This window comes from Poecile atricapillus, chromosome 7 (genome assembly GCF_030490865.1).
Source record: "Poecile atricapillus isolate bPoeAtr1 chromosome 7, bPoeAtr1.hap1, whole genome shotgun sequence".
NCBI classification, from domain to species: Eukaryota; Metazoa; Chordata; class Aves; order Passeriformes; family Paridae; genus Poecile; species Poecile atricapillus.
In genome coordinates this window covers 19,444,229-19,470,833 of record NC_081255.1, presented here as the reverse complement: position 1 = coordinate 19,470,833, position 26,605 = coordinate 19,444,229, and the positions used below count along the sequence as shown (strand labels likewise).

The window sequence follows — 26,605 nt, the reverse complement described above, 5'->3', positions numbered from 1 at the left end:
GCAAAGGAGAAGCTTTGCTAAGAATAGGAATGTGGTCATGATGATAATGAACAAGGGCTCCACATGCCCGAAACGTTGATGGGAGATTGGGAGATGGCTGTTGGATGTTTAACAGCTGCTCTAGAAATTAGATGTTATCAAAGGTCTGTTTGAAAGATTGAACTGGATGAAAAGCATGCAAAACTTAACCAGTAAGACCTGGTTTCAATTTTTAGTAGCACTACTGAAAGGCAGAGTGGCACATGAAATATTTATGTTGTCGATAAATTGGAAGGTACAGTTTTACAGCCAACAAAATGCTATGTTTATTCTGCTGCAAGAGTGAGGCAGGATTGCAGCACTCTCTACACATAATAGGATCTTCTCCCCTATTGCTTTCAAATGAAGTAGATTAATGTGCCAAGAAAGCTTTACAATATGATAATCAGGTATTTGATCTGACCTGTCAAACACTCAAAGAAAAAAGTCATTTACTTCCTGGAAACTATATTAATGTTCCAAATAAACCCAGCTTTTTAAAGGCACTAGATTTCTCTGAGGGGGGATGATTTACTTATCACTAGGATGATTTGCCTTTGGACTCTTTAGTAGCTGTAACAGCCTTATTCAAAGGTTGAAAGCAACAGCAATATATCAAAAATCCTGAGTGAAGGGTGCAGATGGATATGGATGGCAATATAAAACATGCCACCTTCAACTTTTGGAGGCTTTACTACTGAGTGACAGCTGCTGTATGATTGCTGTTCAGCCAGAAGTAAACAGGAAAATATTCTGAACCCAAATGCATGACTTGTGTGACTGCAATAATTTCATGGTTTTGACTGCTTAAATTCCCAGTTGGTGGACATCAACAGAGTGCTCTCAATTTTCTGGCCTTAAGATACATGTTTGAGCTATGTCAACCTTAAAGTGATCCACAGGAAACTTGCACTGAAGAGAAGAAAAGAAAAAAAAAAATAAAAATCTGTATGAAATCATTGTGTCTACTTCACATGCCGCACAACCCTTTCCTATGCGGACATTCTTTGATCCCTGTTTGTGCTGGCCAGCTTTAGGCCCCCCAGAGCAGTAAGGGCTGCATACAGATGTTACACTGCTAAACAGCTCATCAGTGGAGGAAACCAGGTCACTTCTCCTGTAGGAAGATCACCAACAAAGGGATTTTGTCACAAAAAGTCTAATCTGGCTGTTTTCTGAGTCAGAATACAGGACATGTTCCTAGCAGAAGATATTTTGAGCTGCTGTCCCTCCCTAAATTTTCCCAGATACCCAAATATTGATTTCGTTCACTATTAAACAGACAAAAGAACTTCTCGAAAGGATTGCTGAGCTAGTGACCTGTCACATCCCACTGAGGACTCATCCATATGGAGCTCAGTGATGGCTGTGGATCTTCTGTAAAGATATCCCTTAGAGAGGCATGTGTCTGGTACAAAATAATTGAGTATCTCTGCTCATACTGGAAAGACTTCATCTTACCCAAGAATTTATATCAGCTTTTTTGACATAAGCAGGAAGGAAACAGAAAAATAGCTTATTTCAAACTTAAGTCACTAATAAAATATTTGGCAGACAGGATTAAAGGGATGGGACTCCAAGTAGCCCTAAGGCTTACGCTCTTTGGTTTACTTTCTGTGTTCCCACACATTAACAACTCGAAAGCGTATAAGATTGCAGTAGGGAGTAGGGAAACCAGGTCAGCTCTTTAAGATCTGCCAGTTTCAGGACTCTAAATGCTTAATTTAACCTAATTAAAGCTATGAAATTATAATTCAATATGGAAATGTACTGGCTAGGAAGAAAGAATTTGTCACAACCTCAAATCACTTCATTTATTATAACTCTGAAATCCTGTCCCACTATGAAATATGTGCAGCAGTGTATCCCACACTGACAAAGGGGCACCCTAGAGATTTAAATGTGGTGTCATCTCTGAACCACATTTTAAAATGTGGTTTTGAAAGCTACTAGCACCAGTGTGTTTGTTTCCCAGAGCCCAACTCTTCCTGCCCATCCTGCTGATGCCTGCCTGGTCAGCAGCAGCACATTGCTCATGATGGGGTTTGAGCACACTCACCCTAACAGCTCCTTAACTCCTGGCGACATTCTGTGAGTGCAGATCAGCCAAGAGGAAGTATCCCTTCAAATCGTACATATCCTGCTGGCAGAGTGTCTCTTCACCCAGCTATCGATGACTGAACAAGCTGATTATAAAGCAGATCCACAGCAATCACACTTAAGTAATTCCCGGAAAACTCCACAGGGAAAAAAACACAAAAAACCCAAACACAAACCAAAACAAAACCAAATCCTAATTAATTAACATGGGTAGAAAATGAAGCAATATACAGATAGAGGGGGGATATTATAACACTGCTGGTGGCTTTGCTTTGATTTACAAGAATTACCCTTGGCATCAATTCAGCCATGGGTTCTCTTACATACCTTGGATCATACTGAGCCAGCTTCTGCAAAAAATTACTACAAAATCCTTTCAAAATCAAAAAATTCTACAACACACAATGTACATTTGACTGTGTACCTTAGTAGGCCTACAGTAAAAATAGCTTCTTACCAGGAAATCTAAATAAACTGGGATATAGAATATAGTGTTTTAATCTTTTTTTTTCTTTTTTCTTTCTCTGCTCTATTCTTAACCAGCTAGCATCTCTTCCTACTGGAAGAGCTCATCACTGAAAGCATGGTCAAACTTTTATACAGAATCTCTGGGTATTACTGCTTTTCTGGCCAAGGACTTTCTGCACTGCAAAGAGAAATATTCCTGCTTGCTAAGGGCCCTGTGAAAGAACAGTATCTGACTAAAATTATAATCACAAAAGCAAGCACAGTATGGACCAGGAACTTTGGGTTTCATACTTTTTCTGTCCATACTTACAGCAGTAAGATGTTTCATCTGACTGTGTTTGAAAACCGCAACAGCATATTCAGCATTTTTGGGGGGGAAACGACAAATTAAAATCACATTGGAAAAAAGGCTGAGAAGTGAGATGCTGGCAACACCATCCATACCAAAGGCTTCTGAAATTGTCTAGATATGACAACAACCTTAAAAGCATAATTAGTCTATTTCTTATGATAAAACTGTGTAACTTTGCTATGTGATGCAGATGGCAAAAATAAATTGCTTTAAAGAAAAATAGTAGAATCCCAAAATGCAGTCAAATAAGTACAACTCTATCCAAGAATTTTATGGCGCAGCACACAGATTTCTATACTGCAAAATGAAGAAGGCAAGAACTAATTTAGCTATACATTACACAGTTACTAAAAATACAAGCAGCAATCTCAAGTAAATGCCAGATCCTTCAGTAGTTACACAAAGTTTTATTATTTTCTTTACTAGAAAGAAATAATCCACAATAACTTGTCCTAAATTAATTTTTAAGATCCAAAAACATGATAAGCTAACACCAGTTCAAAAAGGAGCTGAGGAAAAACAAATGATTCTTATAACTATCAGCCCTATTTCTACTGTGCAAAAATAACCCCAAACAAACAAACAAAAAGGTAATGGAGAATCACAAAAAGAAACAAAAAAAAACCTAAAAATGAAAAAACAAAAATCTAATTTCCTGGACAGTAAAATATAGGCTAGAATCAAGTTACTGCACATCTTTGTATCATGTCCCAGTGAAAAGTGTACAGTTTTTCAGTATGAGCTTTGGAAAACCACTCATGCACTGGATTGAACAATTTATTTCTGAACTCTTTCCTTCATACATGATGACGTTTAAAAAGGTTTTGATATTTTCTAAGTAGCACAGTCAGAACTAAATGAATCCAAATATTTGTGTGTGTAATGCAAACCCCCCAAATTTAAAATAAATATTTGGTACTAACATGTCACATGGAATACATGACAATTTTATTTTTTAAAAGTACACAGAAGCAGATCATTAGTACACATCAATATTTGCTAAGATGGATAAGCATTTGCAAAAAAAAAGTCCATATTCAACACATTACCAATAACTAACAATTAAATAGAATGGGTATTGTCTATGCATGAGCAAACTTTCTGGTCAAAAAATACATATTATTTAAGTACACATTGTAAATCACATATATTTAACTGAATGTACTATTTTTGAATATTTACACGTGTTTTAACTGAAGCACAAGTCAGTGTTCCTGAACAGCAGGTCTTGAACTCCAACAAATACTTAAAAATCTTACTGGAGCTGTGTCATCAGGATATATCAGCACATTCAGAGCTTAAACTATACCTGTACCTGACAAGTCTTCCTACTTATAAATATTACCATGGTATATTCCTGAGCATAATGAGATGTGGAGGAAAACGGCTGGATGGAACAGCGCTGTGGTGGCAACTCTCCCATGCAGTGTAGCAGTGTGGGCTATATTGGTGCTAAACTGCAGGGGGGGGAAAGGAGGAACCTAATGATCTCAATTTTTGCCTGTTTTAATAGGTTGGATATCATTGAATTGAAAGATAATCTGTGACGACCTGCATTTACCATTGACTAAAAGGACTCATGTAAGATTTCACAGCCCAGGACATTCATAGACCAATTTTGTGTGCATACTACACATCCACACCTGCTGCTGCTGCCATGCACTTGGCCTTTGCACTTCTGTGCCATGGATAACACAATGGTTTATACCAGGAATATCAGCTCTATTCCCCATGTGTGACCAGCCACTAGGATATACAGTAATGGCTGTTTCTCCTGCACAACAGATGTTTGCCTAAGGAAGAACTAACTTTATAGAACTCAAACTGGCAAAATAGTGTAAGATCTCAATGGCTTTGCCTCCAACAAGACTGGCAGCCCAATCTTGACAGATTTCTTCACTATAAAATAGATTAAAGAATTCAGTCAAACATTGTTACATATGCATCTTTCAAAAATTGCACATAATTCTGGATGCTCTGGTTCTTGTTCTCTGACTTCTGTAGGCTGTTCTCCAGCTCTTTCAAACGGACTTCATGGTGCTTTTCATTCTAATGAAAAAAAGAAAAATGCATAGAAACTTATAAATAATATATAAATCAATCAAAATAATAGTCTAAGACAACAAGTACCTATTTTTTATAGCTTTATTTACTTGTAAAAGTTTTCAAAGGCTCCACAGAAGCGAAAGTGCTAAAAAAGGCCTCAAAAGATTGAAGCTTTTGTTTATGTTGTCAGAACTGAACTGAACATGTTGACATAGACTTAAAATCAAAAAAAGGTCTATAATAATTTATAATAATTGTAAATCCAGATTATTGTCATTAACTCAAGAAAAAAAGGTCTCATGACATCATTATGGAATTGTTATGTATCTAATCAAACCTAGATATGTTTACTGAACAATTAATCTGAGGGAAATTACAACTTCATACATATTCTTTTATTTTTCTATTGCTGGGAAAACTGGACTGAGTAAGGGTTGTAAACTCAATATTATTCAAGTGATTTATTTGGACTGGACATCTGCTAAGTTGATGGGAAACGTCAATGTACAAATATATTGTCAAGCTGAATTAATTTACTGTTCTTAAAAGTATGTATCAATTGCATTAGTATGTTTTCAGTAAAAGGAACTTGTTTTTGTAAATGGTGACATGGTGAGTGACTTCTTAAATCACAAACAACATTATTTACTCACATGGTGAAATAAGCAGAGGAGTTGGTTTTTTTCTTCTTGTCTCTTTCTCACTTCAGCTTCAAGAAGTAGCAGTTTTGTCTGAAAGGCTTTTTCCTTGTATGACATTTTTTCCTGTTCTTCAGCTACCTATAAAAACAATGAAAGAGAAAGAATTACATACAAAATAAATTATAAATGAGATAGATATATTACATATATATTTACTCTTAAAGCCCAAATCAAATTATTTTCTTATCTCTTAGCATTAATAGCTTTATTTCCTATTCTTTCATCTAATATTTATTTCCCATGCCCAGGAATTAAAAAAACCTGAGAAATATTCTGGTTAAATTTGAAAGCTGTTTCAATCTAGAACAAAATGTAATATTACTGGGAGTGGAACACTTCTTACCTTATTTCCAAGTTAAGCCAAAATTCTAGTTTTTTCAAAACCAAAGAAGTATCCTCAGACATTATTGAAAAAAATCAGATGGTTATTTCTACTTTATTAATGTGAAATTACAATTTTATACATTTTGCTGACTAAACTAATATAATTCACTATAATCTAAATTCCTACATTTCCTCTTGAATTTCATTTACTGTTTGCATAATTTCTACAAATGAAAACATTTGGCTTAATGTAGAAAGAATGCAATTTCTTCCTCTAAAAGAGGCTTTCAACACGTAAGTTCTTGTGGGCTTCTATAACAAAGAAAATAAAAAGTAAGATTAAGCTTTTGTACAGAAACTTTCAGCCATATGTGTGGGGTTTAATATAAGCTGGTTAAAGAATTTTGGTTTGTCAAGAAAAAAATATAATAAAACACTGGTCAACTGAAAGTTGTTATTTATTTCCATAGGATCCAAACTTGACAAGGAAATTTAATTATTCTATCCATATTTAAAACACGCAGAAATTCACAGTAACTTTTTAGTATTTCTCCCTACATGTAAAATAGTCTTGTCCCATGATTTTTTCTCAAACTCATTTTTAATGCTATTTTTAAATAGAAAGTAGCAAACAAGATTGAGAGATGTATTAAATCACCAATACCATTTTTCTCCCTTCTTCCAAAGCAGATTCAAGCTGTCTGGTTAATGCATTATGTTCTGCAATTTTCTCTTCAAGCTGCAATTTACTGCTCTGAAGATTCTCATCTTCTTTTCTGAGCTGATAAGCAAGTTCTTCATTTTGATATTCCACCTCACCTAATTGCCTTTAACCAGAACAGATTAATGCATTGTAATTTACTATAGCAGAAAATTAATTTCCATCAGATTTTTCAAGTTACCTTTGAAGATCTTCATATATCTTCTGAATGTTACAGATCTCCTCTTCTAAGCAAAGATTGCCCATAGAAGTTACATTATGGTTACCCTGTGAAAATGACAATTTGTTTCTAACTGATGAGACCTGTATACAGGATCTTACTAGGCTAAAGTAAGCCTGTCTATTAAAATCAATCAAAGAATATGACTGTAATTTCAGATAAATGCTATGCTTATTCAGACAAACATATTATATTATATTATATTATATTATTCAATTAAGTGTACCCTTGTATTATTGTACCTTGTCTAATTCTCTTAAATTAATATAACACAGCCAGAGTTGGAGACAAAATTTTTGTGTGAGCACTTTAAGGCTGAAAACCTGCTATGTAACAAAGGCCTGAAAAACTCCATGTGCTGCTCATGCAGCCTTGTGTATCAGGAATTGGTCAGATCTACCTGACCAGCAAAAAAGGCTCCCTCACACTACAGTCACAAGAGGCATAAAAATAACACTGCATATGCATATGGTTATCACAGAAGAACAGTGCAGCACTGGCAAAGAATTTCAGAAAGAAGTGAATATCAAAAAAGACAATCAAGCCCATGAAAAGTGATATATCAGCAGCAGAAGCTGAAGGAAGAAAGAAGAGAGTCTTGTGCCCAGCATCCAGTGCCAAACTTTTACACGTTTTTCTTTCAAATCTCAGTAGCAATGAGATTATTGCACCTTCTACCACCCATCAACAGCATGTTAGCCATAAACAGACACATCAGCAGCCTGTGGGTGCCATCATTTAAAGGGGTGACTATTCATTGAACTACCTCAAGCAGTCCTATTCAGCAGTTTGAGCTTATCTGCCTCATTGTGCTTATTAGGATAGCAGGCTGTTCAGGTAGTAGAGTGGTAGTAGCAGAAATTAGTCCAGCTGAACCCAGGAGAGGTTCTCCAAAATGAATTTTTCTAAATTCTGGTCATAGAATCAAGGGTAAAGGACATCACCAAGAATTAATGCTGAAATTCAACTACTGTTACACCAGACTAGTGATTATATTCCCAATTATTTTGCTATACTTAAGAGGTTCCTTTGCACTTTTTCAGGAGAACAAGCAGTTAGATTAAAATTATATATTACATTCACAATTTTATATGATACATAAATTTTGCACCTCAAAATTAATTATTGCTTAAGTACTTTGCCAAGCAATGATGGATTTAGGAGTATATGGACATTCCTGGAAAAATAAAAAATCAAGACCATGTTTTATATAAAGTCTGTAGGACCACAGAGACTCACTGTGCTTCAGCTGTAGTTTTCCCACAGACACAGCAGGATGATTAAGGCCCTTTCCCACCCTTCTGATTTAAAAACCTTTGTAATTTGTGCTCTTCTAACTCAAAAGCACATTAAAAAAAGATGAAAAAAACAACAACAAAAAACTAAAAATCCACCAAATCTACCCGTTGAAACTGATATAACAGAAAAGAAGAGTCAAGGAAAATTAATTTTCAGGATTTATAGAATATATAAGCGTTAGTATTAAATACAGCTAAAAATTGCAATAATTAAAATGTTACCTCTCATCAAGAATATACTTTATCTGAATAAATACAGTATGGTTTATAAATTAGCCATTAAAACCAAAACTAATGTAGAATTAAATTATTCTACTAGATACAAACAATATCTAAACTAGCATTTATTTCCAGGGAAGAATTCTGCAACACATCTCAGGACCTAAGTATTCAAAAAGATCAAGAATATACTCACTCTAAAAGTAACAAATCTTGCCACATAATGAATTCACATAAATACAGTTGGCAACAGTTTTGTTTGCATTGTGCTATTTCCACAGAAGCTTTTGATTTATGAAGAAAATAACACAGGAAAGCTCACCACTGTCACACACGCCAATAGTAAAAAATGTCCCACAGATTTTTTCCACATAATTTCTCATTTATCTTTAGAAATCAGCATGTTCTAACCACCTGAAGCTCCAGCTCCCTAAGGGTTTTGCATTTCTGTGCATGGATCCTTTCCCAGGACAGAAGCTTTTGCTGCTTTTCCTCAGCTGCTTTCAGCAAGTCATAAACATGTTCTAACTCCTTTAACTCAGCCTCCATTTTGTCCCTCACCTGCATAGTAGCACCACAGGAGAAAAATGTAAGTGTAGAACCATAAATTAATTGTTGTAATACTTAATGGGTTTTCATGTAGGTAATGAAGCTAAAATTCTACACAAGTTGCATATCCCCTATTTTATAAAATATTGACAAAGATACAAGTTCTTTTCTGATGCTTAAGAATGTGCTGCTTCCAGTGTTCAGCTCCATCTGCTGAAAAATTTACAGCACATATTTGTATGGAGTCTCCATTTTAACTGTTACTTAAAAAAAAGCACCTCCAGTAGGTTTGCTTCCACAACTTTCACAGCTGTTCTGTCAAAAACATAGTTTCAAAATCATCCACAATAAAATCACATTTTTGAAAGTGATAAAAGAATTCTGGAATTCTAAAATAGCAGCCAAACTGCTTAGTCATCGCAGTAGGAATCATTGCTCACTTGTTTGCTATTGTATAGTATCCATAAATACCTGTTTTAGATAACATTTAGTAAAACTCTCAGAAATTTAAAACCAAGAAACAGTACCTTGTGACTTCTAATAAGACCACAAAAATGTAGAAAAGATCTGTATCCTTCAGAATTGTTTGGAAACATTCTTCATTACTGCAAAACTTACCTTATCTAATTCTAAGCATTTGTTTTCTGTTATTTTTTTGTTTTCATTTAAGACTGCTTCATATCTGGATTTCAATTCTTCTACTGCAATTTGTCTTTTTTGTACCTAGGACAACATACATTTTTCACATATATTTGCAAGGTCCTTCATGTAAATATAGAAAAGATAGAATCATTAGTATGAAACATAAAGGAAAACCTTTGACTTCTAAATGGTATCTTAAAGTTTGCCATTATTTGAAGTTATTTATTTTAATTATCCTACATTTCACAGCAAGTATAAAAGGGTTACCAGGTAAAGAGCACTGTTATATCAGCAGTATGTTATCAAAAATGGAGAATGAGCTACAGCTGTGCTGTAGAAGCAGCCAGCGTCACTCACACCTCTCTCCCCACATAACAGCTATCACTGACACTTCCCATCTGGAGTCACTACAGCCCTGAGCTAGGGAATTTCACTCCACTCGCTGCTTAAGGCTGGCTGTTACCTGGAGCTACATCTGCCATCTTAAAGCTGGCAGTAACTTCAGTTGTGATGATGCATTCCAAAGACAAGGCTCTGGCTCTACTCTAGATTTTGTATCATGTCTTTCTTTTCTCTTGTCAACCATTTAAAAAAGAAATAAGTGAAGAATGTCAGTGAAATTGTGTCTATACTATAACAAAAATAGATACATACTTGAATCAACGTTCTAAAATTTCTGTGTGAATAAAGCCAAATACAAAAACCAAATTGATAAGAAGCCCATTTTAAGTTTGGTTTATTTGTTTCACTGGTATTTCTACGTGGATTTACCTACTGAAATATAGGAACTCATATAACCCTATAGTCATAACCCTAACCCTAATACATACTTCTTGAATGAACTTGAATTTCTTGGACTTACTTGAATACTGATATGCTCTTAGGAATATGAAGATAAAATATGGCCAAGTAGAGGTAAAATATCATTGGTATATCCACTGAAGACATAAGACTCCAACTTTTAAAATATCTAGTTTACTGGGGTCACTAATCTGCTTTTTAGGAAGCAAATCTTGTCAAAGCAAGTTTGTAATTGTTGGCTTCAATGAGCTTCTAGTGGGTTCCACACAATTCAGTATAGACAACATTTACTTGTAACAGTGTGGAGACTATTCTTTGATATGGTCTCTAATAGCACTTCCTTCTTTCATACTCAATATTACAAAAATATTACAATCCCCATGCCAACAAAATGGGTTATTACAAACAAAACCTTTATCATTTCCTCAAAATGGCTCACAAATTAAAAAAAACATACTTGATTTGAAACATGTTAAGTCACCTCATTTTTGCGCTGTTCTACAAGGTTTTCCTGAAGCTTTGCTTTTTCTTGCAGATATAGCAACTCATATTCAACAGACACTGTACTTTTCTCCAAAGTAGCAAGGCAAGCCTGGACCAAAAATAGAAAATATAAAAATTTTAAGAGTGTTACTAAAATAACACATTCTACAGAATGATATTACCAGCAAGTGACTTAGTGGCACTAGGAAGACAGACATGTATTTCCTGTCAAACAAAATAGTCTATAATTCGTCAGCTCATGAGAACACTTACATCGGACAATACATACAATACAAAACCTGTAAACTCTTTCAAAATTGAAATTAATAATTGAGGTAAACTCAGTTCTTTAATTTGAAAAAAAGTTTAACAAACATAAAAGAACAATTTCTACTTAAACTGTACAGCTATTAACAGTAAAATAAACAGCATCCTGATTAAGCAAATATATCACAAGATAACCCTGTTCCTAGCTTTGACATAAATTTCTACAGGAAAATTTTCAGTATCTCATTTGTTCTTACTGTTATAAATGGATGGCAAACTTTATTCTGCAGGTCTGGATTCTCTAGACAGAAGGTCCAAAGAGAATTAACGTGGATACTTCATTAATGTATGAGAACTGTAGAGCCATTCAACAATGATTTCTCATCTCACCTTTAAGTTTCTGTTTTCAAGGTAAATCTTTTCATTTTCAGAGGTAACAGAAATTAGCTTTCCAAGAATTTCCTCTTCTGAGTTTCTTCTCCATTCCTCCCTTTTTTCCATGTCTTCCATCAGGCCTCTGATCTGACTTGTTAGACAGGTAAGAAGTTCTCTATAATACACAATGCTTCCAAAACTCTCACTATGAAAACTAAATCAAACCTTAACACATTCTCCTTCATTGTGTGTGTGTATATATATATATATATAAGGGGGAATGCATATACACATCCAAAGAAAGGATTACCTACTTATATTCTGAAATAAACTCTCTGAAAGAGGAGAGCTTCTACTCCAAGGAAGGGGTCTTAGCTTAATTATAGAACACCAAATCATACTTCCAATAGAACTATACATATGAACACTGTACAAAATGTAATTATATTGAATTTATAGGGTATATCACATAATGTCCTACTAAGAACATTCCTTAGCTACTTTAGTAATGTTATTTCCATTATTAAAAGCAGAAAATTATGCTATGCCTCATTTTTTGCCTTTTTTTGGTAAATACAGTTCACAAAATTAGTTTTGCTGTTTAGTCAGCCACACACTGCTTAGTAGAACAAATCTGGTTAGAATGGCACATTTCAAGCAAAGACTTGTATTTTCAGCTGAAATGAAAACAGCAGAAAACAGCTTGAAGCAGAATGAGTATTTATTCCTTCTTAGATGCCTTCTTACATAAACTGGACTGACAGTGGGCTAGAAAAATTTCTGGGCTGATGTCATCTACCTGCACTCTGGTTAAACTTTAAATTGTACTGCAAGTATTTTCAGAAATGCCAGATTTTCTGGGACAAAACCAAAATATTGAAGCCAGTTTAACGTGAGCTGTTAAATACTTAAGCATGAATCAAGTTCTTTGTGAAACAAACATTTTCTCAGACCTAGAATCTAACAGTTTCTTTTGCTGGTTTAAATTATAGTCCATATTTCTACCAATAGAAATGGTAAAAGGATATTTTTCATTGTCTGCCCAAAAAATATCATATCCTTCATGTACATTAAGATTTGACTGTGTAGTTTGAATAAGGTTGGGTAATTTTTTTCTGCTTTTCCTTACATGAGTGAATTGTTTGAATGGCATCTGGGAGGAACCATTCTCTATCCTCTACTGAGGTGAGAGATAAGTGGAACTGAAATAATTTGGCCATCACTAGTCTGAAGTAGGACCTAGAAGACAAAGAACTTTTCTATTCTGTAAACACAAGGGTTAACACTTGAGCTCTTGAATCAGTTATTAAATAAGTGGTTATGTGGAGCTGCATAGGAGCTGCCAGCAAGTTCAGGCTGATCAGAAGTATGCAGGAAAAAATAATATGTTCTTCATTGGTAAAGGGGAATAAAACTTTAAAAGAAGTGAAATGCCACAGAGAGGAGGCTAAAAATCTTAAAATTGTTCTTATTTCCAACTTCCAAATTCTGCTCAGAATTTTAAAATATTAATAAACTCATTTACTTTGTCAACACCGAGTATTGCACTACTAAATATCAACACTGTGACTACAGAAATAAACAAAAAATACCAACAGTCCAACTTACTTCTCAAGATCTTCTATTTGAACTTTTAGCATTGTCTTTCCTTCAACTATTCTATCATACTGGTTTTTCCAGACATCGGAGGCTGACAGTATCTCAGACAGTTTAACTTCCTAGGGAATGCAGAAATTATTAATTATGTAACAAAAGAATGCCACTGAATAATGCCATTTAATTCTACAGTTTTTTCTAAACACAAGAGCTCTTTAATATAACATGGTTTTATTGTATCTCACTTGTAAAAATCATATAAATTTTAATATAAATTTTAAATAAATTTAAATTATAAAATTTTTATAAATTTTATATAAATTTTCTCTCATACCAAAATAAAATCAACAAAATTACCCACATTTTTAAAAAATCCAAGTACAGACTTTCAAGGAAGAGACATAGTTAAACACTGATACTTTATATCAACTGTAGAATTCAAAATTTAAGATGACAATCTTTTCTTACCAAGAAAATTGTCTTCAATACATCTGAACTACATATAAATTACATTGATTAACAAACAAACAGAACTGTGCCAAAATATTTTAAGAATTTTTAAGAATTTCTAGGTAAGAAATGAAACATTAGGTAAAATTCCTTAAATTAATATGGATAACTAACCAACACATGCTATATTGAAAGTACACCAGGTTTTCAATAAAGGAGGAAAACAGGTGTGATTACAAAACATGGAGACGTGGAGAAGTTCAGGAGGTAGTTGCTGTCCCTCTGTACTGCTAGTTTTAGTTAAAGATCCACTACTGTCTTCTCACAAAGATCCAAGAATTCAAAAACCATTATTAATCCTCTCCTGGTACACTAAGTGGAAAAATGTATCTTTAATACTGACATATCCAAAACTATTAAAACACATCTAAGAGTATGAAAATTAATTCTTATTAGGAAATCCAAATAGGGCAATAAGCACAGTTCTGATGTAACTGGCCTTTTTGAACAATTACAAACCTTTGACAAGCAAAGCAAGATTCCAAGGAACAATTTGGACTAAGGAAGAAGTTTTATGCTTGGATTTTGAAAAGGTTCAGAGCAAGCAGCTTAGAAACAGAAAGCTAAGTAACCACATGAGACATCACATATTAATAAATAAAGAAAACTAACGCTTCAAATCTGTCATGGATTCTCAGTTAGTACACTGTGCTTCTGAGTTAGTCAGTGTCTATCCATAGAGACTAACAGGAAGGAAGACCAGGAGAGGTTTAACCAAAAGCTGATGACACTCCTCTTACTTCCTGCAGCTTAAAATGTACAACCTCATGACTTAAGACAATTACTAAATTTTAACAAAACAAAGGCAGTTAATAGTAACAGCTTTCATGACCTCTATAGCAACATTTTCTTTAACAAACGAGCAACAAAATAAAGGCATACAAACACAGCATACATTTTTCTATTTTCCACAAGTGAAAGACTTTCAGTTGTTCAGTTTCAAACAATACAACACAACATTGCTCACAGCATAGTCACTCACATGGTCTCTTATTTTAGCAGTTACATCCTTCACGGATTCTTCTAAGTGTTGAGCTCTTTGTTTCTGGGACCTTATTGCTTTTTTCAGAGCAATCTTCCTTTTCTCATTTGTTTCCTTTAAGGCTAACTTCTGGTACTTGTATTCACCAATTTGATGTTCCCACTCTGCTATTTTATTTTCTAGAGTCTGCAGCATAATTAAAATCAACTCTTCAAATTCTAAACCTTACAGATAATTTTGAGCTAAAAAATAATTAGGAAGACTGTTACATTTATAATCTGTTTCCATATAATCTTGGTATCTCAAATCTTGCGGTTGATACAAGGAGCTAGCTAAGTACAACAGTAGACAAGAAAAATACAGAGAGAAAGTCATTAAAAAGATGAAAAGAAAAGTCTGAGAAGGTGCAGGAGCAGGCAACAGTAGGGGAAAAGACAGTAATCTAACCATGTCTGCGTGCTCGTGGAAATGGATGCAGAATTTCCATGTAGAAGGCATGGTATGGATGTTAAATCCATTTATGAGGAGGATAATTAGATGGTTTCATCAGACTATTTCTATAGAATATCACCTTAGTGATGCTACCAGAGATATGCACTGATGTATTAGAGCATGTGCTCTGAATCTAGACACATACCTACTAGGTCTGGAGATAGGCTGTATGACTATATATGAAATTTTATTATGAAAGTTAATATCTTAGATTTGTGTTTTTTTAAAGTCAGTAAGCTAGGAAAGGCTGGGCTTTTTAGTTTATGTATTATGACAATATACTATTTTCTTGCAAGATCTCTGAATTTTTTCTATACATAAAATGCACACTTTATTAATGACACAGTTTTATTTAGTGAAGAAAGTATTTTTTATAAACAAAGAAGCAGAAATGCATGTTAATGCATTTCATAATACTATGAAACATGTACAAAGCAGCCAAGATGGGAACTGGGCTCTACAATTGCCATTATATTGTCTTTTCAATTGCTGTTATTATTTCTGACTAACTAGATGATTACATCATTCTGATGGAGACTGATCCCATTCCACACAGGAAGTTGATCTCTCTAACTTCATGACTCACATTTTTCATCTATATACCACATAAATATGGATGGAAAACAACAACAGTTGTTAAAACACTACATGATGATATTCATTAATAGCAGTACCAGCATCTGCTCAAGGAGAATCTCAGATCCACTTAGTCATCAAAAATGACCAAGCTACCAATAGACAATTATTTTCATAAAGACAAGTGTAAATGGTGTTCATATCTCTCACTATTCTTCCACCAAACTCCAGCAATGCAGGTAAGCCAGCAGTGTCAGCTTTCTCAGTTCAGTGACAAATATCCTAATTGTAGGAATGATTAATGCATTTGTTCCCTTTCTTTTAGCCTAGGACTGACACTACATTATGTTCTACTAGTTAGCTACTGACTATGTGAATGTGCCAGCTTTATTCAAGATACTCATTGTCAGTTGCTATAAAATATGCATATGATGCATGAGGGGATATCTCTCAGTACAGCTCCTGCTAATGGCCCCAAAAATTTTACACAATCAAAGCAAAATGTATGTGGTTTTCCAAGTGAAAGATGATCTCAGGTACTGGGATTCACCAAAAAGCAAAAGTACTACTTTAAAAAAAAGGAAATTACAAAAAAACACCCAAATGTGTAAGAAGTAGTTTTCCTATATAAATGCTTACAGGGCACCTAATAACCAAAGATGTGAGTTGAGGTGGTGGATAAACACCTTCAATAAACACAGCAAACAGTCTATGTACAGATTTCATTATCTGTCGGTATAAGTAAACAGCTGCTATCCCCTATTATAACCACAGGAGGTCAGAATCACACTAAGAATAAGTGCTTTGGGAATTAGTGGCTGAGGTAAATTCCAATTGAGAACTAATTTTGTAGGGGTAATGCTAAGGTTTTGCAAGCTTTTATCTAGTTATTAGCAAAATCATCTCCAGGATTTAAGCTAGAAAATTACTTCGGCAATTTTTGAAAGTGAATAAAACTTTCAAATAGAGATTGAATGACAATAGAGTTGTATATCAAGTTATTTTATCTAATGAAAATGCTGGAATTCTATAATTATAGTAGGTAGAACAAGAAAGTACTTTTTATTTAGAAGAAAACATGAAGCATTTATGCAGACACAGACATGTGATTTGAAACAGCCTTGATATAGGTTAGGTAACAATCTCAAATGATTCAATTAGCAGGGGATATATGCTAGCAAAAAAGTTTGGAAATTAGAAATACATTGTTTTTAGCCAATGTTTTCTCATTCATGCTTATGTTCTTGACAAGCTTCATATATTCATATTCTGAGGCCACATACAGCTCCAGCCTTTCACACATGACCGCCTCCTTGTCTTTTTCTAAAGGCAGTAACTGATACAAATGCCCAAATTTAACTTGTGCTTTTTAGAACAGAAAATAGAAATAATTTTACCTACCTTAAACAAAGTGAAACTAGGCATTAGTCTTAAGTGTTTCACTTTCAGTCAGTATTAAGAGACTTATCGATTCCTCACAGACAATAAGAGGGAATAGGGTGTGGCTGTCACTGCTCTCTTAGAACAGAAAGTCACCATAAGGACTTGCTTATCTCTTGACCATATGGAGACTGTCCTCTAGACAGTGCGGTTAAGTGGGTGAGCAAACACTTCTATGCATGTTTCACTTTGCTTCACCAGAACTGTACAAGTGTGCATAAGTGGAGAAAAGAAGAAAAGAAAGAAACAAACAACCTTGCAAATAAAAGTGTGGTCAGGCAGATCTTGCAAAACATAAATACTTATGATTTTAACTGTTATGGATTTTTCTTTTACCAATAATTTGATTTTCAAAACAGGCCACAGCAGTGTTTTCCTTTTTTTTTTTTTTTTTTAATAAACTCAAACACAAGTAAAATTATTTTGACCTGTATTTTCACTTTTAATTCATCATTTTCTGCTTCTTTTCTTTCAATCTGACACTGCAGGTAAGCTTGTACTTCCTTTACTGATCTTGACAGGTGATCTACTTTCTGTGTATTGATCTAAGAAAGATAAACAAACACAAATTTATTGGACTATTCTGTATGATGCTCTCTGTATTTTTTTCTACTATGCCATAGTTTCTAACTGAATGTCCTCAAAACCTGGAAAAGATAAAACATGTTCTACAAGTATATTCACAAGCAATAACTTGCTAGTAACTGTATTAACAGAATTGTTAATTTATTAATTAACTGTATTTTAACAGAAATCACCAACTTGAAACAATTTACATATAATTATTGCATCATATTTAATCTGAGTTTAAGTAGCAGGAATAAGGCCTGGAAGCATGAACTCAGAAATCAAGGCTAAACCAAGGCATCCAGCTGGCAGGATGACTAACATTCAGCCACACTCATCAGCTGTACTCTGACTAGTTAAACCTCAACTGACCTTCATTAAATTCCAAAGACCACCATCTCCTACTATAACTATTGATACATTTAATTCAATTCTAATTTTGGGGGATACCTAAATCATAAGGGAAAAGGAAACTTATGTCACCAGAACTCAGATGATTCTATGAAATTTCTTTCAACTTGATTCCTTTGGCTCATTTTAACTAAGAAGTAATAATGTAGAAAAGTATCGTATTATCAGTATAGACTGAAAGAGACTAAAAGAACATACCAATGGAAGTGTTCATTATAGATACCAGTAAGAAAGGAAGATTCAGTCAATTGCTGATGAAAATGTCATTTATTGAAATTAATGTAAGAAGGAACAAGGGGATAGCATTGAAAATTATTTATCCTTTCCAATGCTAGGTACCCTAAATTGTTCAACATTAGGTAGTCTCTAGCTGGGGCATGGTATGCCACATAGATCCCATCAACATTGAGGTCTGCTGGCATTGGGGTCTTCAGAATTTTTGTAGGCTTTTCTGTTCAGCGTTTCTATTCTCAAGCAAAAAGATTTTTCCATGAAAATGTGCTCCTTCATTTCAAGATAAAGACATGACAAGAGCCCCCACAGGCAATTATGACCAGCTGGTTAAGTTTATCCCAGCAGCCAAGTGATATGTTCACTTGGTTAAGCAAAAATAAAACAACTCTTAAGGAAGAACCATGGTTCTTAAAAACCCGCAAGGAGTTAAAAATACCAAAGTACACTGCTGTCCCCTTAAAGGTGTAACTGAGCCCACTAACTGTCCCTCACTAACGCTGAACCACATACACAAAGTGCACCGGAGGTGTTCACTCTGTAACACATTGCCAGATTATCAGAAAAGTAACTTTCCAACTTTTACAGTACCCTCTTATACAGGACAATTCTTCCCTTCCTGTGTTGTTCTTGCACTGAGCCCCTTCTTTAGGTGCAAAGAATGAATGAGCTCTTGCCAGACTTGTCAGCCTTTGATGAAATTAGCTCTGCTGTCTGTACTACCTCTCCTAAAAGAGCCAAGGAAACTGTGAACAGTACCTGTTTCGTTTACTCCATATTATTCTTTATAAGTACTTTTTCCCCAAAATATTGCAAATCAGTAAATGAGAAGTCAAAACCACCTTGGGATATTAGTGTTAAGGATAACTGTATCCTTAGTTGGTTTGAATACCATTTTAATTGTTTTAAGATAATTCTGTAGGAAACACCTTTCAGGATTTTACTTGTTTCATAGGTCTTTTAAATAAATTTTTTACCCAAAATTTATATTTTTTAATTAGGAATCTAGTATGTTGGAAGAAAATATTCGTTCTAATGGAACTGGTCACTCACTTTTTCACACTGAAGCATGGATGAAAGTTCTCTAATTTGTTTCTCCCTTTCAAGTATTTTTTTCCTGAGATTCTTCATGGAGAAAAAAAATAACAAAGAAATTATTTTAATGTCTGTATACAACAAAGCATCAGCAATGCACAGTGATGAACATTTCAGATGTAAAACTAAGATTCCATATTGTGATGGTAAATCACAAATACTCCCACTTTGCCACTCTTACTGGAAATTGTATGACAATTAGTTAGCAAATTTCAGATCCTTAGCACAGAACAAAGAGAATAAAATTTTAATTTACTTACGGTATTCTGGATTTCTCTTTCACTTAACTCCTGCATCCAAGTGTCAATGTTTTTACTGTTTAACTGCAGCACAGGAAACATTGAAAATTTCTGATTATAACTGATTTTGTATTTTTCAATGGTTTTCAATCAGTTACATATAGTTTGCTACATTTTCAATCCTGGTACATATGACTAGAAAAGTTCACCTTCTCAAAAGCTACTTATTTGGTGGTTAAAACCTTAAAGATTCAATTTATTTTGTGCATGGACTTTATAGCTGAAGAAAAAAAACAGTGTTATTCCATATACCTATTTATTTCTTCATTTTATCTAGAATGCTCTACATGCCATAGATAAGTGTTATTTAAGCATGTAATTAAAGGGTGAAAGCATCTGTAGAATTCACAATATTTCAAAGACTAATACTAAGTGCTAAAGCCTTTCAGGAGCCTCAACTAGTTAGGAGAATTTGAAGACTGAACCAGAAAGCATTAAGCTGGAAGATCACAAAAATCAATTTGAATTAACTCTGTAGAATTTATGTGCCCGTGATATTGTCAACTAAACTTTTTGTTTTGAAGTCTACAATTGTGCGTGTGTGTGAATAACTTTCTGTTTTAAAAAGGGAGATTTGTGTGGCTTTCAGACTGTAAATCCAAAATATTTTAATTTCACTAATGAGAAGATAAACCCACAAACTCAAGCTGGAAACTTTGGTATCAAGATTTGACTACAACTCCTTCATCTTATTCTGGCCTGCATATAATTCCTCATAATGTTCTGTAATCTCGATCCCATGCCTATCTGTAAAGTCAGTTCACGAACCTCAATTCTGTGTCCAGGTTTCCACCTTTGCATGCACAGCAAACTTTTAAAATTGTATTCAGCAGAAGTCCTAATCTTTCCTGACTACACTGAGTCAGATTTGCTGTCAGCAAAAAATAATATATAAACAAGAATGGTGTTTTGTGACCTGACACTGATTTATCAGCAAAAATACTTAGAAGGCATCCCAGAATTGAGAAGTGACTGGAAACCTAAGTTACTCATACTGTCTTTCCATTCTCAGGAAATAGTCTTCCCCGCAGTTTGTTCTTTATGAACTTTTTTTTTGTTGAATGATCAACAGAATGACTCATGCTTGTAATTCAACTAGCAATGTCTGTCAAAACCTGAAAATTAAGATTAAATGCAAAATTAAAAAATAAACACCCATTTTGTTAGCTTCTGAAAGAGAGTTTAAAAAGTCAGTAATGACAAATCACATTTAATTTTAAGAGAAATCTACATTCTTCACTCCATCAGGTTTCTATGTGAGTTCCACATGTCCATTCTTATACAGGAATTCACTCAGGTCCACCTCCTGTTTTAACCAACATTGTTCAACAAACTCCTTCCAAATTTTTAGGAACTTTCCTAGTGCACTGGACATAACAGAAACATCTTCCCACAATGTATCTAATAAAGAAGATGATATGACTAAACATTTCTTTCAGACTAGTGTAAGAAACGTACATTTCCATTGATTCTATGTTCATGCCTTACATATTTTCTTTTTTATTTTTTATTATATATATACATATTTTATTAATTTTATATATATATATATATTATTTTTTATATGTCTGTGTCTTGTTTTATTACAGGATTAGATTTCCTGGCAAACCTCAACTTGTGTAACACAGTGCAACTCTCTGTATCTTTTTCCTGGACATACAACTAAAACCAAGTTCATGAACTTAATTACTTCCAGTGAAAACAACACCTTGGAAGATTAAATATCATGCTTCATTTATCATAGTTAATCAATGGAAGCAGAAAAGAACAAATAATAATTCCACCATAGTTTCAGTATACTGTTGCTATGTATAGCACTGTAACTTAACCATTTTTTGAAATACCACCTACTTCACGCCTGTAACTAGGAAGTATATTTTTAACCTTTTTAACAAAACAAATACAATTTAAAAAATCAAGCCTAGAAGGAACAGAATGAACTTGCCTCAACAGTGTGAAGAAGAATAAACCTTTCCTGAAGATCAAAGTTCAATGAAGGAGCAGTACAGTCACATACAGGTAGAGACAAAGATGATTGTGATGATGATGACATTTTGATTTAATGCTGTATAACAACACAGTATATGTTAATATATATTGATGTTCTGTGCATCAGTAACTGGAACATTACTGGCGTGCCAGGTTGTTCCCACTACAGTGGGACTACTGGACTGGACCAAGTAAACCCCAGTCACAGAGATGTAACACAGCTAATGTGCCTGAAATCTTCCACAAGAATTCACAACTTGCAATTGCTTACCACTGAATTCACAAATACAGTGCGCAGAAAGCAAATCCTTCCACAGCAGAAAACTGAGTACACTCAAAGGACAAAGTAAAGCTCGCAATTGCTATTTCCCTCTTCCACGCTCCCCAGCACAGAGCGGGAGGCTCAGGAGCACAGGTCACTCAACGCCAGCCCTCGCCCAGGGCCGACGCTCGGGCTCTCACCTCACCAAAGGCCTCTACGCCCGCTGCCGGCAGCTCCCGCCCCTGGGGTGTCCCGCGAGTCACCCCCCCAGCACCGCTCCTGAGAGACAGTGTATCCCCAGCACCGCTCCTGAGAGACAGTGTATCCCCAGCACCGCTCCTGAGAGACAGTGTATCCCCAGCACCGCTCCTGTGGGGCACTGTCCCCCCAGCACCGCTCCTGAGAGACAGTGTATCCCCAGCACCGCTCCTCTGGGGCAGTGTCCCCTCAGCACCGCTCCTGTGGGCACTGTCCCCCCAGCACCTTTCCTGTGGGCAGTGTCCCCCCAGTACCTTTCCTGTGGGCAGTGTCCCCCCAGCACCTTTCCTGTGGGCAGTGTCCCCCCAGCACCTTTCCTGTGGGCAGTGTCCCCCCAGCACCTTTCCTGTGGGTACTGTCCCCCCAGCACCTTTCCTGTGGGCAGTGTCCCCCCAGCACCTTTCCTGTGGGCAGTGTCCCCTCAGCGCTTCTCCCGCGGTTCCCACCTGCGCCCGCCGCTTTTCTCCGCCTGGAGCCGTTGCCGGAGCAACGCGCCGTTGCCGCTGCCTCTGCCTCTGCCGCTGCCGCTGCCATTGCCGCTGCCATTGCCATTGCCATTGCCATTGCTGCTGCCATTGCCGCTGCCATTGCCGCTGCCTTTGCCGCTGCCGCTGCCATTGCCATTGCCATTGCCGGTGCCGTTGACGCTGCCGCTGCCTTTGCCGGTGCCGCTGCCATTGCCGGGTGCTGCCCTCCCCGGGCCGGCCTTGCCCGACGCTCCCCGCGAGCACCCACTGCCCCCGCCTGAGGCCGGTGCGGGCCGGAGACCCTCGCGGGCCCGGCGAGGCGGCATCGGCCCTTCCCCGAGAGAACGAGGGTGTGCGGTTGGGATGCAAAGATGCCTCAAGACGCGGCTGTGCTCCTTACTCGCCCGTGACGTGCCCAGGAGGTTACTGTCAGACCCAGATGGACAAGAAATTCGGAAACTTCTGGGGAGCTTTAGGTCCTTCAGATGATTTCTTTCTGGGTGTTTCCATTAATTTTTAACTTTTTTTTTTTTTTTTCCCCTGAGGTTAAACGCTAAGTATTCATGTAACCTGACTGTATGTGAAGATGTTTTGGCAATACGTTCTCAAACACTGTAGAAAAGCCATATATTTTTAAATAATCACGTTTAGATGAGGCGGCAATTCACAGAATATCTGAGACACTGCAACAGACATAAAGATCATTTTCAGATAATAAATTGTGGAAAACTGAGGGATCATGCGATAGAAACATGATCATTTGTACAGATGCATACGAAGATATGTGCATAGACACATATACATAATTATAATTTGTACATTTTGTTTAAAAAAATCATACTGATAGAAATGTTAGTTTTTAATATTCTGAGTAATAGCAGTGTCAGCAACTTACATTAAAAAAAACTTGACATAAATAATCAAAATAAAAATCAAACACATCCTTTGGCATCCTTTGTAAGCATGCCAATGTGTATTTTCTTCTGTTACTGGCAATGGAATTTCAGAGAGCAGTTACTCACTTTATATTCCCTCTGGAGAATATTGCCTAGCTATGTGTGCCTGGTAATGAAAATGAATGCTAAATTTCAACCTTTTAAGTTCAAGTAGATGTGAAATCACTTCATTATCCATTGTGGAGTGAGCGCCCGATTGCACCTGAATTCTGAAGGAGATTTTGTCTTTGCACGTGCAAAAGGCCTAAGGCTTTGTTCTCTATAGGACCCACAGTCTAGAACGGAGAATTCACCATCTCTGACAGACCTTTGCTTCCGCACCACAATTATGAGCTGTTGCTTTGGTACCCTCTAGTCACCTCAGACAAAATTCTTAATTTTAGCTGTCCAGAACTTGCTATAAGATTGGTTTATTAAAAAAAAAAAAAAAAAAAAAAAAAGCAGTAACTTTTTGCAATTTTCTAAAAAATCTGGTCATAGTTTATAAAATAACGCAGGCAGTATCCAGCAGTGAGGGCTAATTAGCATGATAATTAGCATTGCACTCTGTACCTCCTAAACAAAGAATGAATTAAAAGTTTCAGTCCTCAAAACCACATTTTAATGACAGTGGCACAATCCACAGAGTGGAAAATAATTAAAGGAAATAGGACATGCAGTTCCACAATGACATAATTACAGGCCTTATTAAAAGAGATGTGCTTGAGAGAAGCTTCTTTAGATACCACAGGAACACTGCTGAGTGTTTGTCAGAGTTCATGACTTCATCTACTCTAAAGGTATAATTGAACCTTTCATTTCCATGTCAGAAATTCACAACTCCAGTGTGTTTCTTTGTTCATTGGTTAATTTTGGCAATAGCCTGCTATGGCAAAAGCTGCAGATTCACTGTGACCCTGTTAATACACTGTTCCTTCCCTATCCTTGTACACACTGCTTGGTGCAGTACTGACCAGATTTAATTTCTTCTGAAACCCTTAGACACTCTCTGCCTTACACAGAAGTGGACATCCAGCAGAGACAGAGTACTGTGTTTTCAGATCTAAAATTTCATTTTCCCAAGCAATAATCAGTGTTGTAATTTCAGTTCATATGGAAGCTAAAATAGGTGTCACATTTTAGAGGAGAAAGACTTTGTAGAAAAGAGTCAGAGATGAAGCATTATTTGCTAGTACCAGTTGCCTCTAATTGCTTTTAGGTCAGTGAATGCCCTTTCAGACAGAAATATCTCCTTTTGTTTGCTTCTGATAAGTCTTCTTATTCCATAAAAGAGTTCTGCTGCATACAATTTCTTTGATAGAACTACATCGCACAATTGGAATAAATGTGTTGCAGCATTGTTCCTGTAACTATTTCCCAGAGTTATGTAAAAATATGATATTATAATCCCTGTGATCCAGGACAACTCACTCACTACTCTGGGACACCCAGTCCTACCTCCCTAGCAAGCAGAACTGCAGTAGTCTGTTGTGTGGAGGCACTGACATCTAGTGGGCTCCAATTACATTTCCAGTTCTTTCAAATGTTCCAAAAATCTGTCACAGCATCTCATTTTGAGATGCTATGACCTTGATATAAATGCATATTTAAAAGTACAATCAAATATGAATAGATGGAGTTTGAATTTATTAATTAATGCTAACTCTTACTGTAGTAGCAGGAGGAAGATAAGATTTGTTTTAATTATGAGCTCATGTTCACTGAGCTCTGTCCATCATAAAAGCTCTGAAGAAGTCAGTTCAAGTAAGGCAGTATTGAGAACTTCCCCAAACACCTCTGCACAAGACAGACAAAATTTGCTGTCAAGCCTTCTGAAAAGATGGTGTAAAATGACAGGGCAAGGCTTTTGATTTCCATTATTATGTTTACATGTAAACATGTATACATATGTATGTTCAAAACCTACATGGGCTGCAGTCCCAGTTGCCAGCTCAAGCTGGCAAGAAAAGATGTGATAGTTGATGTCAAAACCATAAAAGTTGTGTTTGTCAATATGGTCTTCCCAATATTGTTAAAATAATTTTAGCTTCCAGCTTCCTATGTAGACTTCATGATGTTCCATGAAAAAGGTAAATTTAATTATTCCTATGCCACATGTGGAGAAACTGCAGCACCATGTGATGAAACTATTTTCTCACAGTCACTATTAAGGAAGTGACAAAGCTGCAAATATACCTCCAGTTATTAAACTATCATTGCACAGTAAGAGGGAGAAACCCAAAAAATTTATTTCTCTTTCCACAGGGGCCAGTTCCTCCAAGTATAAGATAGCCAGCTTCTTCTAAGACAGACAGCTGGGGTATGGGACTAAATTAATCTCCTTCCTGCTCCAGGAAAGGACAAAGACCATGAAAACAACATATGATATACCTGGTCCAGTTCCCTGAAATTTCAGAACTTTTGCCTACTGAATGTTTTGCCAGTTGCTGCATGCAGTCCTAGTACAACTCCAGTTCGAGTGTTTAGGGGAAGCACAGCAACAGCTGCCACAAGGACCACTGAAAGGGTGCACTAATGTGAAAAGGAACATTAATTCTCCCTCAGATCGCTGTAGTTTCTGAGCGGAAGTGTGCTGTTGAGAACAGCTGCTTTCTGCTTCTGTCAAAGCCAGTCACCACATTTTTCATGAAAGCCTGATTGTACACAGGCCAGGCAGCTGGCACTACTGATTTTATAATCTTTGCCTGGTTATTATCAAGCTAAGCTTACAGTTGTTAATGTTGGCAAAGAATCTATAGACTCACAACTCACACACAAACAAATGCCCTTACCTATTTTAATAAAACAAGTTTTGGTTATTAAATAGACATTCTGCTCCTTTTATATGTTTTTTCAATACATCAATAGATGGTGAATCAAATTTACACACATTTATCTGGAAAATCTAGTT

General features: G+C 35.9%; 1 protein-coding gene across 1 annotated transcript; it reads right to left on the bottom strand.

The window, feature by feature from the left end:
* Positions 1 to 4,125: 4,125 nt before the first annotated feature.
* On the bottom strand, positions 4,126 to 23,085 carry ODF2L (outer dense fiber of sperm tails 2 like). Its single transcript, XM_058843361.1, has 15 exons — positions 22,739 to 23,085; positions 22,235 to 22,343; positions 19,745 to 19,807; positions 19,443 to 19,514; positions 17,609 to 17,725; positions 14,673 to 14,858; positions 13,193 to 13,302; positions 11,600 to 11,735; positions 10,941 to 11,051; positions 9,635 to 9,739; positions 8,882 to 9,028; positions 6,912 to 6,997; positions 6,674 to 6,836; positions 5,638 to 5,763; positions 4,126 to 4,987 (listed from the first exon to the last, which is right to left on the bottom strand). Exons 1-15 carry the CDS (start codon positions 23,083 to 23,085, stop codon positions 4,859 to 4,861), a joined length of 2,007 nt encoding a protein of 668 aa, XP_058699344.1. The 3' UTR covers positions 4,126 to 4,858.
* Positions 23,086 to 26,605: the final 3,520 nt, after the last annotated feature.

Bases quoted from the DNA above. Each gene is read 5' to 3' on its own strand.
- ODF2L (XM_058843361.1), bottom strand. From the start codon at position 23,085: ATGCCGCCTCGCCGGGCCCGCGAGGGTCTCCGGCCCGCACCGGCCTCA. The intron at 17,726-19,442 runs GTGAGTGACCAG...TATCTTTCTTAG, and splicing joins CCATGCTTCAGTGTGAAAAA to ATCAATACACAGAAAGTAGA. The intron at 9,029-9,634 runs GTAAGTTTTGCA...GCTACTATGCAG, and splicing joins AATGCTTAGAATTAGATAAG to GTGAGGGACAAAATGGAGGC.